Here is an 18423-nt window from a genome sequence, read left to right as displayed (position 1 = left end):
TGTATTAGGAAGACAAGAAAGAGGGGGCATGGAATAGGTAATAGTAGAAGAAGCACTAAAGAATCTAGTAGCATCAGTAGTAGACTTTTTTTTAATATAAATTTTAAGAGAAATATGACATACCTACAGAAGAGGGCTCAAATCACAAGTGTACAGCCTGACGAATTTTCACACACACACACACACACACACACACACACACACACACACACACACACACACACACACACACACACACACCCCTAATACCCACCACACAGATCAAGAATTAGAACATTACAGGTACTACAGAAACCCTTTCCAACCCCCTTGTAGTTGAATAGTGGACTGTTAAACAGGCTATGAGGCAGTCTTTATAATAGGTGGATGGCAGCCCTTCCTTTGAACTCTGGGGTTACAAGAGAGACATCCTCCTTTCACAATATTTTTTTTTTCACATCTTTATTGGAGTATAAATGCTTTACAATGTTGTGTTCGTTTCTGCTATACAACAAAGTGAATCAGCTATATGTATACATATATCCCCACATCCCCTTCCTCTTGAGCCTCCCTCCCACCCTCCCTATTCCATCCTTCAAGGTCATCACAAAGCATCAAGTTGATCTCGTGCTATGCAGAAGCTTCCCACTAGCCATCCATTTTACATTTGGTAGGGTAAATATGTCAATGCTACTCTCTTACTTCATCCCAGCTTCCCCTTCCCACCCTGTGCCCTCAAGTCTGTCCTCTACGTCTGCATCTGCATCTTTATTCCTGCCCTGCCACTAGGTTCATCAGTACCACTTTTTTAAATTCCATATATATGCGTTAGCATACAGTATTTGTTTTTCTCTTTCTGACTTACTTCACTCTATATGACAGACCCTAGGTCCATCCACCTCACTACAAGTAACTCACTTTCGTTTCTTTTCATGGCTGAGTAATATTCTATTGTATATATGTGCCGCATCTTCTTTATCCATTCATCTGTCGATGGACACTTAGGTTGCTTCCATGTCCTAACTATTGTAAATAGTGCTGCAGTGAACATTGTGGTACATGACTCTTTGAATTATGGTTTTCTCAGGGAATATGCCCAGTAGTGGGATTCCTGGGTCATATGGTAGTTCTATTTTTAGTTTTTTAAGGAACCTCCATACTGTTCTCCATAGTGGCTGTATCAATTTACATTCCCACCAACACTGCAGGAGGATTCCCTTTTCTCCACACCCTCTCCAGCATTTATTGTTTGTAGAATTTTTTTTTTTTTTTTTTTTTTTTTTTGGCATTACGCGGGCCTCTCACTGCTGTGGCCTCTCCCGCTGTGGAGCACAGGCTCCGGACGCGCAGGCCCAGCGGCCACGGCTCACGGGCCCAGCCGCTCCGCGGCATGTGGGATCTTCCCAGACCGGGGCACGAACCCGCATCCCCTGCATCGGCAGGCGGACCCTCAACCACTGCGCCACCAGGGAAGCCCTGTTTGTAGAATTTTTGATGATGGCCATTTTGACCGGTGTGAGGTGATACCTCATTGTGGTTTTGATTTGCATTTCTCTAATGATTACTGATGTTGAGCATCATTTCATGTATTTGTTGGCCATCCGTATGTCTTCTTTGGAGAAATGTCTATTTAGGGCTTCCACCCATTTTTGGATTAGGTTGTTTGTTTTTTTGATATTGAGCTGCATGAGCTGCTTGTATATTTTGGAGATAAATCCTTTGTCAATTGCTTCGTTTGCAAATATTTTCTCCCATTCTGAGGGTTGTCTTTTCATCTTGTTTATGGTTTCCTTTGCTGCGCAAAAGCTTTTACGTTTCATTAGGTCCCATTTGTTTATTTTTGTTTTTATTTCCATTACCCTAGGAGGAGGGTCAAATAAGATCTTGCTGTTATTTATGTCATAGAGTGTTCTTCCTATGTTTTCCTCTAAGAGTTTGATAGTGTCTGGCCTTACATTTAGGTCTTTAATCCATTTTTAGTTTATTTTTGTGTATGGTGTTAGGGATCATTCTAATTTCATTCTTTTACATGTAGCTGTCCAGTTTTCCCAGCACCGCTTACTGAAGAGGCTGTCTCCATTGTCTATTCTTGCCTCCTTTGTCAAAGATAAGGGGATCGTATGTGTGGAGGTTTTCTCTGGGCTTTCTGTCGTGTTCCATTGACCTATATTTCTGTTTTTGTGCCAGTACCATATTGTCTTAATTACTGTAGCTTTGTAGTATAGTCTGAAGTCAGGGAGCCTGATTCCTCCAGCTCCGTTTTTCTTTCTCAAGATGGCTTTGGCTATTCACGGTCTTTTGTGTTGCCATACAAATTGTAAAATTTCTTGTTCTAGTTCTGTGAAAAATGCCATTGGTAATTTGACAAGGATTGCATTGAACCTGTAGCTTGCTTTTGGTAGTATAGTCATTTTCACAATATTGATTCTGCCAATCCAGGAGCATGGTATATCTCTCCATCTGTTTATGTTATCTTTGATTTCTTTCATCAGTGTTTTATATTTTCTGAGTACAGGTCTTTTGCCTCCTTAGGTAGGTTTTTTCCTAGGTATTTTATTCTTTTTGTTGCAGTGGTAAATGGGATTTTTTCCTTAATTTCTCTTTCTGATCTTTCATTGTTAGTGTATAAGAATGCAAGAGATTTCTGTGCATTAATTTTGTAACCTGCTACTTTACCAAATTCATTGATTAGCTGTAATAGTTTTCTGATAGCATCTTTAGGACTCTCTATGTATAGTATCATGTCATCTGCAAACAGTGACAGTTTTCCTTCTTCTTTTCCAATTTAGATTCCTTTAATTTCTTTTTCTTCTCTGACTGCTGTGGCTAGGACTTCCAATACTATGTTGAATAATAGTGGTGAGAGTGGACAACCTTGTCTTGTTCCTGATCTTAGAGGAAATGATTTCATTTTCTCACCATTGAGAGTGATGTTGCTGTGGGTTTGTCATATATGGCTTTTATTATGTTGAGGTAGGTTCCCTCTGTGCCCACTTTCTGGAGAGCTTTTATCATAAATGGTGTTGAATTTTGTCAAAAGCTTTTTCTGCATCTATTGAGAGGATCATATGGTTTTTATTCTTCAATTTGTTAATATGGTGTAGCACATTGATTGATTTGCGTATATTGAAGAATCCTTGCATCCCTGGGATAAACCCCACTTGATCATGGTGTATGATCCTTTTACTGTGTTGTTGGATTCTGTTTGCTATTATTTTGTTGAGGATTTTTGTGTCTATGTCCATCAGTGATGTTGGTCTATAATTTTCTTTTTTGGTGATATCTTTCTCTGGTTTTGGTATCAGGGTGATTGTGGCCTCATAGAATGAGTTTGGGAGTATTCCTCACTCCACAATTTTTTGGAAGAGTTTGAGAAGGATGGATATTAACGCTTCTCTAAATGTTTGATAGAATTCGCCTGTGAAGCCCTCTAGTCCTGGACTTCTGTTTGTTGGAAGATTTTTAATTACAGTTTCAATTTCATTATCTGTGATTGGTCTGTTTATATTTTCCAGTTCTTCCTGGTTCAATCTTGGAAAGCTGTACTTGTCCAAGAATTTGTCCATTTCTTCCAGGTTGTCCATTTTATTGGCATATAGTTGCTGGTAGTAGTCTCTTATGATCTTTTGTATTTCTGTGGTGTCAGTTGTAATCTCTCCTTTTTCATTTCTAATTTTATTGATTTGAGTCCTCTCCCTTTTTTTCTTGATGAGTCCCTGGCTAAAGGGTTATCAACTTTTTTTATCTTCTCAAAAAACCAACTTTTAGTTTTATCGATGTTTGCTATTATTTTCTTCATTTCTATTTCATTTATCTCTGCTCTGATTTTGTGATTTCTTTCCTTCTACTAACTTTGGGTTTTCTTTGTTCTTCTTTTCCTAGTTGCTTTAGGTGTAAGGTTAGATTGTTTATTTGAGATTTTTCTTGTTTCTTGAGGTGAGCTTGAATTGCTATGAACCTCCCTCTTAGAACTGCTTTTGCTGCGTTCCATAGGTTTTGGATCGTTTTGTTTTCATTGTCATTTGTTTCTAGGTATTTTTTTTATTTCTTCTGTGATTTCTTCAGTGATTTCTTGGTTATTTAGCAGTGCACTGTTTAGCCTCCATGTACTTGTGTTTTTTACTGTTTTTTCCTGTAATTGATTTCTAATCTTATAGCGTTGTAGTCAGAAAAGATGCTTGATACAATTTCAATTTTATTAAATTTTCCAAGCCTTGATTTGTGACCCAAGATGTGATCTATTCTAGAGAACGTACCATGTGCACTTGAGAAGAAAGTGTATTCTTCCACTTTCAGTTGGAATGTCCTAAAAATATCTATTAAGTCTATCTGGTCTATTGTGTCACTTAAAGCTTTTGTTTCCTTATTTATTTTCTGTCTGGATGATGTGTCTGTTGGTGTAAGTGGGGTGTTAAAATCCCCCAGTATTATTGTGTTACTGTCGATTGCCTTATGTATTGAGGTGCTCCTATGTTGGGTGCATAAATATTTACAGTTGTTATATCTTATTCTTGGATTGATCCCTTGATCATTATGTAGTGTCCTTCCTTATCTCTTGTAACAGTCTTTATTTTAAAATCTATTTTATCTGATATGAGTATTGCTACTGCAGCCTTCTTGTGATTTCCATTTGCATGGAATATCTTTGTCCATCCCCTCACTTTCAGTCTGTATGTGTCCCTAGGTCTGAAGTGGGTTTCTTGTAGACAGCATATATAAGGGTCTTGTTTTTGTATCCATTCAGCCAGTCTGTGTCTTTTGGTTGGGGCATTTAATCCATTTACATTTGAGGTGATTGTCGATATGTATGTTCCTATTACCATTTTCTTAATTGATTTGGGTTTGTTTTTATGAGTCTTTTTGTTCTCCTGTGTTTCCCACTTAGAGAAGTTCCTTCAGCATTTGTTTTAAAGCTAGTTTGGTGGTGCTGAATTTTCATAGCTTTTGGTCGTCTGTAAAGCTTTTGATTTCTCTGTCGAATCTGAATGAGATCCTTGTTGGGTAGAGTAAGGTTGTAGGTTTTTTCTTGGTTGTAGGTTTTTCCCTTTCATCACTTTAAATATGTCCTGCCACTTCCTTCTGGCTTGCAGAGTTTCTGCTGAAAGATCAGCTGTTAACCTTATGGTGATTCCCCTTGTATGTTATTTGTTGCTTTTCCCTTGCTGCTTTTAATAATTTTTCTTTGTATTTAATTTTTGATAGTTTGATTAATATGTGTCTCAACATGTTTCTCTTTGGGTTTATCCTGTATGGGACTCTCTGCACTTCCTGGACTTGATTGACTATTTCCTTTCCCATGTTAGGGTAGTTTTCGACTATAATGTCTTAAAATATTTTCTCAGACCCTTTCTTTTTCTCTTCTTCTTCTGGGGCCCCTATAATTCGAATGTTGGTGTGTTAAATGTTGTCCCAGAGGTCTCTGAGACTGCCCTCAATTCTTTTCATTCTTTCTTCTGCTCCCTGGCAGTTATTCCCAACATTTTATCTTCCAGCTCACTCATCCATTCTTCTGCCTCAGTTATTCTGCTAGTGATTTCTTCTAGAGTATTTTTAATTTCAATTATTGTGCTGTTCATCATTGTTTGCTCTTTAGTTCTTCTAGATCTTTGTTAAACATTTCTTGTATTTTCTCCACTCTGTTTCCGAGATTTTGGATCATTGTTACTCTGAATTCTTTTTCGGGTAGGTTGCCTACTTCATCTTCATTTATTTGGTCTTGTAGGTTTTTACCATGCTCTTTCATCTGTAACATATTTTTGTCATTTCTTTTTTTTTTGATTGGTGTGGCTGTATTCCTGTCTTACTGGTTGTTTGGCCTGAGGTGTCCACACTGGAGTTTGCAGGTGGTTGGGTAGAGCTGGGTCTTGGTGTGAAATGAGGACCTCTGGGAGTCCTCACTCTGATTAATATTCCCTGGGGTCTGAGCTTCTCAGTTAGTCCAGCGGTTTGGACTTGGTGCTCCCACCACAGGAGCTCAGGCCCAACCTCCAGCCTGGGAACCAAGATTCCGCAAGCCACATGGTGTGGCAAAAAAAAAAAGAAAGAGAAAAAAAAGGAGCAGTTCAATAACAAAGAATAAAAAATAAAATAAAATTAGAAAGATAAAAATATATTAGGAAAAATAAAAATATAATTGAAACAAATGCAACAAGGTAAAACAAATCCACCACAGAAAAAATGAAAAAAAGAAGGAGGGGGAACAAGCCAAAAGGAGCAGAATAATAACAAAGTATAAAGAACAAAATAAAATTCCAAAAATAAAAGAACTGTTAGAAAAAATGAAAATATAAATGAATCAACTACAAGGTGAAACAGAACCCCAATCTAAAAGAGGAAAAAAGAAAAAAAATAAAAAGCCTTGGCTATGGGGGGCAGAGTTTAGGCAGGGGGTGGAACTTAGGCAGGGGCGATGCTCAAGCGTGGGGTGGGGCCTCTGCTTAGGACCTGCGCAGAAGGGGAGAGGCAGCATGTCCAAACGGGAGCCTCTGGAGTGTGGAGTTCCAGAGTTTGGAGGTAAGGCCCTGGGTGAGGGTGTGCGGCTGGGGTTTATGCCCAGCGTGTTGGAGGGGGTCTCAGAGGGGGTCTCCGAGTGCAGAGGCAGGGCAGTGGCTGGGGGTGTGGGGTGAGGCTTGGGCTCTGCAGGGTAGGAGGGAGGCTCCAGGGCAGAGGATTAGGCCTGGGAGCCCAACAGGCTCCCCAGTGCCTCAGTGGACAGGGAAAGCACTGGCCACGTTCCCTTCCCTTCCTCCATGCCTACCCCCACCCAGGGTCTCCCCTGTCCCTGCTGGACCCCTAATCGTGGGCCCACCTCCCACCCCTCTACCCAGGGAAAATTTTCACAGTGGTTAATGGGTTCATGTATTGTTAAAGCTTCAGACAGTTAGAAGGCGATGTTCCCAGACCCTGGTTGCTCTTGATAGACTGAACAGAATAATGCCAGCTCCCAAGACTCCCTTCCCTTTGATATGAGTGACCATAGCAACTGGCTCTGTGAGTGAGTGAGGAGTGAGCAGTGTCTGTGTGGCAGATAGGCTGAGCTCAGTGTGAGGGGTGTGTTCAGAATACAAATCTGTATCCACGACAACAAAAATATACCTGTATTATTTGTTATATTGTAACCCACATACTGACCAAACAGGATATTTCACCATATATCCTAAAGGTAGAGACTAGGTATTGTTTCTTTTTTGTATTCCCAGTGTTTGGCACAGAGCATCCTGACCACAGTTGTTAGATGAATAACCATCCCATAGCCATTTAATTTATTGAGTTGGTTGGGAGTTCCCTGGTGGCCTAGTGGTTGGGGTTTGGAGCTGTCATTGCCATGGCCCAGATTCGATCCCTGGTCGGGGAACTGAGATCCCATGAGCCACGTGGCATGGCCAAAATACTTTTTTAAAAAAATGTTTTTAATAAATAAAATTTTAAAAATAATTTATGAGTTGGTAATAATATATTTTATAGTTGGAAGTTTGGGGGATTTAAGGAATACACAGGCAAATTTAGATGAACTCCAGTTTTAATTTCATATGTGAATGTTGGGAGTTGAATTTCATATCAGATCTAAGGCAGCCTAACATAATACCTGTAAATGAGCCCAGTATTAGTCTCTGCCTCCCCCAGCCAAATTCTCCCCCTCATGTTCTTGTGGAATGCATTCTGAGGTTTGTTTAACTTCATCTTGGAAATCCTGAAATAATTCCACTTAAAAAAAAAAATTCACTCTGCAAGGTCCTGGAGTACAGTGATACACAGCACATTGGGTCTGTTGCTAAATGTTATTTTTATGTCATGGTTCCATTGTTCTTTCTTTTTTTTTTTCCAGAATATTGACAGAGTTGTGTTTGTTGGGAATTTTCTCAGAATCAATATGGTCTCCATGAAGCTGCTAGCATATGCCATGGATTTTTGGTCCAAAGGACAGCTAAAAGCTCTGTTTTTGGAACATGAGGTAGGTTGAGTTCACATGGACTTAATTGTCCTACATGGAAGTTTTTGGGTTGTCTAACATATGAGCGGGTTCCTTAGTTTGCATTTATGCAAAAGATAAGGAAGAACATTATATAAAATGGAAGCTCTATTATCCAACAATCAGGACTAGTAGATGGTTAATTTAAAAAAACAGAAAAAATGTTTAAATGATTAATCATGGAAAAATATCTTCCTACTTTTACCATTCTATTTTAATATAAAATGTATAAATGTTCATTCACTCACCAATTTCTTGATGTAGGATCAAGACCTATTTTTGAGCATGGGTTCTGCTGATCAGAGCTTTGTAATTGTCTTTTTTTTTCCATAATCCACAAGTATTATGCAACTTTTATGATATCTGGTTTGTTTCTTTAAAGTAGATCAAGAAATTAAAGATACTTATGAAGCAATTTGGTTGCAGAGTCATTCTAGATTTTCCCAATCTTTCATAGGTAGGATCTACCTAAACAGAGGGCAGTGGTTTGTGACTACTTTTTTCAATCTTTGTTTCATTTTTTTCCATTTTTATTGAGATATAATTGACATATAGCATTGTATAAGTTTAAGGTACACAACAATGATTTGATATATGTATATACTGTAAAATGGTTATCAGTGTAAGTTTAGTTATCGTCCATCACCACACATTGTTACATTTTTTTGTCCTTGTGATGAGAACTTTTAAGATCTACTTTCCTAGCAACTTTCACTTGTTAACTAGCTTTTTAATCTTTCTCAAGAATTTAACTGGATTTTCAAAGAGGTGACCATTCATCTTGTACTCTTTTTATTGGTTTAGGTGGCATATAATTACATTAGATTATTACATTAACAATCAAAGTGTCATAAACAAATTTGAGGATAAACACAGGTGACTCTTGGCAAGTAAACAACTCAGCTGGTGAGAACAGAAGTGCTTGGGCTGCTCCGAGTAGCCTGGTGGCCTTGAGAGGCTGGTGTGCTAGCCATTAGGCAGCCTGTTTACAGAAGAAGTGGAGTGCTCCGGTTAATGCAAAGGGTCCCTTATATCCAGTTTCTACACTAATACAAATCGGAGGTTTCTAAAACTGAGTGGGGAGCCCTCATCACTTCCCACCTCTTCTATTCCCTTTTAAAATCAATACTGTAGAGAGCAGCTGTTTATCACGGGAGGTACCCAAAGCCTTGGGTATATTGCAGCAGAAAGAACATTGGGAGAACGAGTGTCATAAATTTTAATTGTAATGAATAACTACTGTGGCATTTTTCTCATCTCCAAACTGAATTATTTATTTGAAAAGTTGCTGATGCATTTATAAATTATTTAGAGCTCTCTAAGCCTATGTTTTGTTTTATTAAAGCATCTAAAACAATACGAAGTTAAATACCAAATAGTTAACTATTTAACTGTACTAAAGAAAGTTTTTCTTTTTGTCTTTTTAAGGAGGCTAAGGCATGAAGCGATATAACTTTTTTATGGGGGGCGAGGGCAGTGGAGTCTGAGAATTTTCACTCCCCCTTCTCCAGCCAGAGCAGCTCCTTTTTTATCTGCTTAGTTACCGATTTCCCTTGTAAGATTTTGTTTAAAAAAATAATTAAAATGAAAAAGAAGACCACTCTTCTAACCCATCTGGTGTTGCCATATTTAGCGATTAAAAATCTAGGACACAGTTGTTTTACCTGGCATTTATCTGGCAACCCTAAGTTTAGATCCTCTTGGACTAAGGCAGAAAACAAAGCCTGGAAGCCGTCAGGGATTAAAAGCCATCTACAAGGGCACACAGGGAGTTAGTTGATGGTAAGATAAGGAAAAAGAGCCAGCATTTGGGGGAAACCTACTTCTCTGGATAAAAAGGCATCCCTTTGTACAATCTTGGGCCTCTGTGAATGATGGCTTTGGTTTGTTACTAAGTATCATAACTCAGTCTCTATGGCCGATGAAAGTAGAGCAATTTTATGTCTCCTTGTAGGTGTTTCTCAGAAATTTCTCTACCTTCTTAGGTTCACTCTCACTTAGGCAGGTCTTCCTGGAGGATATTATGGAGAGAGGACTTTTGGGAGGTGCTGGTGAGGTGGCCTTCCTGCCCTGCCTGGAGTCCTCACTCACTCAGTCCCACTCACTCCACTTATGTAAGTGTGCGTCTCCTAAGAGAAGTAGTCTAGCCAAGCCGTTGAGAGCACAGGCCCTCACTGACTTGGAGACCTTAGGCAATGACTCTACCTTTCCATTTCTGTTTTAGCTTTTGTGGAATGGGGTGATAATATTATTTGTCTCATAAAGTTACTGTGACGATTAAGTGAGGAAATCCATGTACATTTCTAGCATATAGTGAGCCCTCAGAGGTCAACTGGCAGTGGAGGCAAAGATCCTACCGTGTAGTGTTCTGCCAGATGCCACCCATTTCACAGTAAGTAACTGTTGAGTCAGGCAGATACCAGAGGAGGAGAGTCTCTTGCCTTTTGGAAACCAGCTTCTCTAAACATTTCCATTTTTCAGATTCCTTCATTTTCACAGATACGTGAGCTTTTCCTTTACAGATGAGCAAAGGGAAACTGGAGCTGATTTAGATGCCTTTCCGGGATCTACTGAGGGAAGCTTAGAGCTATACCTTGTGAGACATTACAACTTTGAAGTCAGATAGATTTGCGATTGAACCCTGGCACAACTCATGTGACCTTGAAAGGGTAATTTACTTTATTACCTCCCATTTCTCATCTGTGGAATGGGAGTAATGTGAATTTTGCCATGACAAGGATTAAAATGAAATAATCCTAATCCTAAAAATCCTAAAAATTGTCAACACTGATGTAGTATACACTGTGGGGCCAGATATTTTTCTACGCACTTTACATCAGTTAATTTATTTAATGTATATAAACAAATAGATATCCAATGCATTTATTATTATTATTATTATTATATCATGTTTCATGCCAGAGGTCAGGTTTTAAGTTTCTTGTATCTATAGCATTAGGGGGCAGCATTCCTCGAATTATGAAAAACAGTAGGTATTGGACTAAGGTTCAGAGATAATCGTACAGAAGTTTTCTCATTGTTATTGTAGGGTTATTTTGGAGCTGTTGGGGCACTGCTGGAACTGTTCAAAATGACTGATGACCAGTAGAGATGGGACAGGGATCCAAGCTCTGCGGCTGGAGAGGGTGAAAGCCACTGTGGGACGGAAGCCAAGCCATTATGGCAGATGAACCTGCTGGATTTGTAAATAATTAAAATCCTTCTAGCTGATCTTTTCTCTTGGGTTTTGAGCTTATGATTCAAAATGGGGAATACAAGAGTTTTTTCTGTATACTGTATTTTTTAAAAAAATATTTGTGCAGCGTGGCCAAACCTACCAATCTTATGCATTGACTTTGAAAAATGATATGATGTTTAAGAAGGACCTGAAATGTAAGTGCTGTTTATTTTTCTTCTGGGGTTTACTGATCAGTGTGGTAATTTTAACTTCATTTAGTAATTACTCTAGGAGATTTTACCTTGACTTATATTTTTCATGACGTTTCATGATTTGCTGTTGGTTTCAAATGAAACTACAAATCTGTCATGTTTTACTGTGAACACTATTTTGTTTGTTTGTTTACCTTTTTGGGTCTCGTTTTTTCTGTTTGAATGTCTTAGGGAAAAAGAGAGTCCTTCCCCCTGTTTCTGTCCTCAGATGACTCCCCGTCCCCCCTCCAATACCGTTCTTTAATGTAATTGTTCATATTAATCAAGGTGCTGACCAACTCAATACAAAGTTAAGCACGAGATCTAAAGCTCTCAAAAGTGCCCTTGAAGAGAAAACTCCGAAAAAGTGTTCATGAATTTAGTGAGTCTGGCAAAAGTTGAAAATTATATGCAATTTTGTCGTATCCCTTATGAACATATAGTGTTGCGGTAGATTTATTTTATGTTAGGTTATGTTAAATTGAAATGTTCTCTGATGAGGTGTCCTCATCCATGCACAGCGTATGAATGGCAACAAATCCTTGTGCAAGATATTGGGATTTACAGGGGAAAGTCTCCCGGTAGATTAACTGTTCACGTTGGGATGTTTAGGAGAAGTCATGGGTTGAGATGTCATGTGGTAATATCTGTGTTTTGTACATGTATGTAGCTAGGAGCTTTGTAACAAGGCGTCTTAAATAATAATAAAGTTGTTTTTTATTTGAAATATTTTAAACTATTTCAATCCCACTTTCTAAAATTAAAAAAAAATTATTATACTGATCTATATTTTTTTTTTCTGTTTGAAAGATATCATTGGGACTGATGGGTAACTTTCAAATGAGAGTCTTATACAAATACTGAAACACATGAGATCTAATGATTTAGAACTAATTAATCTTTTGAATTGAGCATATTGCTGAAAGGGATTTTTGAAGGACAGTACAATTGCTCCATGATGAAACTTTCCTTCTCTGCCTCTGGGCACTATCTTTAATTTCCATGTCTTCAAGTCTTGAAGAAGTTGATGTTAATGGAAGTATTCACTTGTCTGGTTGAAATAAAGCCTGTTTCTGTTGTGATTTTTTTTAGTGTATATGTTATTTTCATTTCTTAACCTTTATGTCCATCTTATCTGCTTTTGTATCATAAAATGAATATGTGTTGTACTTTTGCTACTCTACATTTCATAACTTGAAGCTTTCACATAAGCATGGTAAGGTCCAAAACACTGTGTCTTCAGTTGAAGCTGTAGCCCTATGCAGAGTTTTTTTTTTTTTTTTTTAATGTAGCTTTATTGTTCTTATACAACTAACTCCTTATTCCCAAAAGATCACTACTATATTTTGTTATTCTGAAAGAGTTCCAAAATTTGGAACTCTTTATGTATTTAAAAAGCTTAGCACAAGAGCTAACACATAGTAAAAGCTTCATTAATGCTAGCTATGCTGGAAAAAAAATAGATGTTTGTAAATTAATGCATTAAATCAATGATTTCTAAACTGGAATGTGGGGAATCCATTTTAGCATAAAACATCACACAGATCTGCATATGCTAGTACACGTCTACAGCCCCATATCCACACTTCCAAAATCCCAAACTCTTAACATTTCTCTTGACAGAAAAATTCAAGACAGAAAAAGTTGATTTGAGCATTATTTATCATTCTTTGGCGGGCTCTTCACATGTTTTGTTGCAAAGCTATTAATGTGTGTTTGATTACAGGGTCTGCCCGAGACCCTACCAGAGGTGTTAATTAAGTAGGGAGCAAGGGCTTCCCTGGTGGCGCAGTGGTTGAGAATCTGCCTGCTAATGCAGGGGACACGGGTTCGAGCCCTGGTCTGGGAGGATCCCACATGCCACAGAGCAACTGGGCCCGTGAGCCACAACTACTGAGCCTGTGCATCTGGAGCCTGTGCTCCACAACCAGAGAGGCCGCGATAGTGAGAGGCCCACGCACCGCGATGAAGAGTGGCCCCTGCTTGCCGCAACTAGAGAAAGCCCTCGCACAGAAACGAAGACCCAACACAGCCAAAATAAATTAATTAATTAATAAACTCCTACCCCCAACATCTTCTAAAAAAAAAAAAAAGTAGGGAACAAGTCTGAATCTTAAAACAGAAGTGGTCTCAAGAGTTTCAGATAAAGGACTCATGGAAAGATTTACCTGTATTCTTCAGCTTATGTACTTTTCCATATTCCATATTTACATGGATTCAGAGTCCCTTTGTTGGGAACCATTGTTACAGGTAATTTATACTTGACATCATTCAGTCATACAAGGAATATTAAGAAGTTATTTTGTGCCAGGAAGGAGCACTGAGTAAACTAGGAGGAATAGGATACAACCCCTGCTGTCCAGTGTGGGGAAGACAGAAGTCTTAAACCAACACATATAATTAAGTGTCACAGGTGTCATTCATTCATTCATTCACAAATATTCACAGCAGTGAACAAAACAGACCCATCCTCACAGACCTTACATTCTGGAAGGGAAGACAGATACATTCCTAATTACATAATGTTACATCAGTACTGCAAAGAGAAAAAGTAAGGTAGAGGGGCCTCAGAAGGAGGTAATTCTGTTTAGAAAATGAAAAGGGGATTGAAACTTCTCTGGTTAGAGTGCTCAAAGACAATCTCTCTTAGGAGGTGACGTTGGAGCAGAGGTGAATAAAGCTGAGAACACACCATGGAAATACCTGGGGAAAATACTTTTACTCCTGGAAAATGAGAATGGAGGTTGTGAAGACCTGTAAGGAGGCCAGTCTGCCCGGAGTAAACAACGGGCAGAGTGGTGGGAAATGCAGTTTTAGGAGTAGCCGTGGACCAGGTCCTATACAAAGTCCCACAACTGAGGGTAGAAAACTGCCCTTGAAGGAGGCATTGGTCCCCTCTCCGGGAGGAGGGTGCAAGGAAAGTTTTCACAGAGTCTTAACCAACAAGTAGAGACCACCGAGTAGAGCAGGATGAGAGAAGCACTGAGAGAAGAAACAACCTGGCTTGTCCGGGACGCCGTTTGCTTCAGCCAGAGTGTGGTTAGTGGGAGCGAAACCAGATACTAGGAGAGAAGAAAACAGATTATGGAAGGACTCGTATTCCATGTAAAAGATGTTTCTGTAGCCAGTGTGAAGCCATCAAAGAGTGTCAAGTAAAGTGAAACTAGAATTAATCTGGCTTCAAAGTGATAATAGAGCAAAGTGATTCCGCTTATATAAAATGTCTAGAATAGGCAAAGAGACAGAAATTCGATTAGTGGTTTCCCAGGGCTGGGGATTTGGAAGAAATGAGGATTTACTGCTAATAGTTATGAGGCTTCTTTTTTGGTGATGAAAATGTTCTAAAATTGATTGAAGTGATGATTGTACAACTCAACTAGAAACCACTGAATTAATTAAATGGTATGTGAATTATATTTCAGTAAAGGTACTTTTCAAAAATAAGTTAAATTTGAAGGTTGAAAAAATCCTTTAAATACAGCACCAAAGTGAAATTAGGTATGTTAATTGGATATTCTTTATTTTAACCTAATTGGTGTCATTTTCAGTTTTGTAAAATATTCTACTCATTGTATTTGATTTTCTACCTTCTTTCTCCTGTACATTCCTTGAATATTTTTAGACACAACAACCAAGTGCATTTAGTCAAATGTGTATGGCAGAGTTGATGTGGTTACAATAGTAAATAATAAATGCCAACAGCCTCAGCCCCAGTTGCCTAAGGTTTCTTTTTTTTGAACAAATGGATTTCCTTTTTAATTTTTGCAGTTATAGCTTAATAAGAGTTTTAATTTTCCCTTAGATTTAAAACAACTAGAAAGAATTGGACTTTTTTTATATTAGACTTTTTGTTCTCTCTTCTCTTCCTCCCCTTCACTCTGTTCATGAAATTTGCTGTTGCTATTTTAACCAGGTTCAGCATCTAAAGAATTCATGCCATGTGGCTGCCATAATGTGGCTAATGAGTTGTCTATTTTAGTTCCAGAGTGAGGCAGGTGGTCTATGTCTTCTTGTGTACCTTTAAGAGATACTTAAATTGTAATTTTAAAGAAAACTTAAATGTTAAAATAATTGTTTTCCATTGACTACTCGTTTATTTACCCTGACTTATTAAATATTTTTTTCATGGTATGTTCTCAGACTATGTTTTCTAGCATTTTTCTTGTGTTTGCATACTTGTGTGAGCGTGTATACATGGTGCATGGAGGAAGAAATAAACCCCAAGTTAATCCTGCAAGTAATGCATCTGGAGTTTATATGAGGACCATAATTTATGCAGAGTATATTTTTAAATTCAATACTTGAACAGTTTGTCAAATGTTACATTATTTTAAATGTAGGCCAAGAGTGTTTCTGTATTAAGCTCCACAAGTGTGTGGGTTAAAATTAGGCAAGTTAAATTGGATTGTGAATGTTAAACAGGAATATTTTTAAGCATTCTCCTTTGGGGTTTGATTACTATTTATATTGGATTTATAAATTTTGAAAGAAGCAGTCACTCTTGTCTGTCTGTTCACGTGCCAACATCAACATTGAATTTATCAAGTAATTATTTATGCAATGTTTAGACAGGCAAAATGAAATGGAGAAGGGAGCCAATTATCTGTGGATCCTACCCACACAGTTTTCAGCAACTGCAGAGAAAATGGGTTGGTTGTCAAGAACAACTGTTTTGTTGACTCTGCCCTGAACATTTAGTTAATTATGCAATTCTTCCTGTCCTTTAGCCTGTGTTTCTACATTCCATGCCTGGCCTCAGCTGTCTGTGTCAGTCATGACTGTGGTCGTTAATTAACCACGACGACTGCCTCAGCAAAATCAAGCTGGAGGAATCCCTGTCCATTACAAAGCTTGGTCTCAGGGAACCTTAAGGACCATTTCACCTGTGGCATAATCTATTTTAGTGGCCATCGAGAAAGATACTACCAAGATATAACCACCCTTGGATATAAGAAATTAACCTTTTTAAAAGGGTATATGACATTAAGATTTGCTTTAAAAAGAAAACGCCAAACTGAGTCTCGTTTTCGGATCCCACACAACTTCCAAACACACTGGCATGCAAACTTTAAGATTTATTAACTCATTATATAATGTTAACTATTGATTAATTAGTTAATTAAAGCTCATGTTTTAATGTCAGCTTTTACCTATTGACCCAGTGCTGCAAAAGAGAATTTGGAAGCAATGATGGAGTCTTACATTTCAACTCAGGGGAAATCAGTTTTGATCATTCGATTGGTAAGTTGCAAAACTATGCTAAAAGCCTTGCCCAGAGTAAGGTTACCAAGTATGAGAAGCGAAACTTAAACCTTTTGCCTTTATTCTAATTTTTAAATTCCTAAGTAAATGTGAGCTGTTTAGGGAATATCAGTTAGGAAGGAGCCAACTTACTAGCCTGCTTTAAACTCTCTTGAACTCTCACAGGTTCTGACCTGGCACCGGATGAAGAGGGAGGGCTTGGGACAGAGAAGACCTTTAACATTCTTCCAAACCTGCATTTCTTTGATTCTAAGAATTGGGCATTGAGCCTACCCTTTATAAAGTTATCACATGAGAATAAATGGTGTTTACACGGAAAAGAGCTCATAACAGTGACAGCTCTGAGGGATTAAGCCTTTCATGTGCTTGGCATTCCGTGTACATCACCTCCTTTAATCTACCCAGCAAATGAACACGGTGGGGATTCCTGTCTCCATTTTACAGAAAAGACTGAGGTTTGGAGAGGTAAAGGAGCATGCCCACGATACCAATCACCAAGAATCTTGAAATGGCCTTTTGGGAAAAATCAAGGCTTCTCTGAGTCCAAATGATCCAGATATTTACTTCCATTTTCCAAAGGGATTGTATATAGACACAATGTCTGACTGTGTAACTATCACTCCTATCATTCATCTCATTGAAATTTCTTCATACCCAGGCTCAATATTTCACATTGGCTGGTCTGAGGTCCTAGCTCAAGGGCCTTCCTTCTCTGTTATTCGGTTAATAGTAACATTCCCCCGCCTGGCCTTCTCTCTTTCTTCTTTAGTCACACTTCCACCACACTCTATACAAGCATTGATGCTAGACTTGCACATACTAGAGTGCTTATAAAACAGACAGAAAACAAAAAGCTTATTGACTAAACTTCTATGCAGTTAAAATAATCTATTTCATCTTGTCCAAGAAGAAATACTTGCGTCTACAAAATGCTGGCTTATTGTGAAGACCCATGACAAAATTAGTTTTGCAAAATGGAATAATTATTGACTTCTGTACTAATTTTTTCTATTATAATTTGAAATAATTTCTATTTTAGTCAATAACTTACATTTCTGATCTCTGATATTACTTTTGAAAATGTATTCTTCTCATGAAACAGTTCATCTTGATGTGATTTTTAATTAATCTTTCAATTCTTAAATTTTGAAAGAGTATATAGAAATTATGGTATTTGGTTTTTAAGTGTTTCTCATTAGATTTTAAATTTTTAGTAGTTATGCAATTTTTAGTATCAGCAAATAAACCTCTTTTCAATAGTTAATATTTAAATGACCTATCATTTTGTCTTGATTATGATTTTTATTAGGAAGAGCGTGTCTTCTAAATCCACTGTCATCCTCAAAGATAGAAGAAGAGTTCTTTATTGAGTTATTTTTATTCCTGTTCAATTTTTTTTTTGTCCCTAGAAATGATGTAGGTCAAAGACAGTTTTCTTTTTCAAAGGGAATCCTATGTTCTCAATAACTTAGCACAGAGTTAAATTGCTTAAATACTCATAGCATCTCAGATGTCAGATGGCTTTAACAAAAGGAGATACTCAGGATACGGAATATCTTACATTGTGGTATAGGCCAACATGCCTCAGAATAACCTGGAGAGTTTGTTTAACACGACTATTTGGGGACCTCTCCCTGGACCATCTGTATCTGAATCTCTAAGATTGGGGTCCCAGAATACATGAAAAAAGATCTTCTCAAATAATCCTTAAAAACCTAAAATTTGAGAATCACTGTCTTAGAGGTTATATTACTACTAACATTAAAATCATATCCACATTTAAA

General features: G+C 37.9%; 1 protein-coding gene across 7 annotated transcripts in view; it reads left to right on the top strand.

Annotated features, from left to right (window-relative positions):
• PANK1 (pantothenate kinase 1) overlaps positions 1 to 12502 on the top strand; it is a 111762-nt gene extending 99260 nt beyond the window's left edge. For 3 of the 7 annotated variants that reach the window (XM_082673329.1, XM_082673325.1, XM_082673324.1), the window contains exons 6-7: positions 7805 to 7930; positions 10998 to 12493. In XM_082673329.1, the coding sequence (XP_082529455.1) occupies positions 7805 to 7930; positions 10998 to 11057 (186 nt within the window). In that variant the 3' untranslated portion in view covers positions 11058 to 12493. Of the gene's footprint in view, positions 1 to 7804; positions 7931 to 10997 lie in introns of all 7 variants that reach the window. The other 4 variants (XM_082673328.1, XM_082673326.1, XM_082673327.1 and 1 more) reach the window with 2 other exon arrangements.
• The last annotated feature ends 5921 nt before the right edge of the window (positions 12503 to 18423 follow it).

The sequence above is a fragment of the Grampus griseus genome, assembly GCF_964374135.1.
Source record: "Grampus griseus genome assembly, chromosome: 16".
Lineage (NCBI taxonomy): Eukaryota > Metazoa > Chordata > Mammalia > Artiodactyla > Delphinidae > Grampus > Grampus griseus.
The sequence above is the reverse complement of the archived record's forward strand: the minus strand, read 5'-3'. Positions and strand labels throughout refer to the sequence as shown.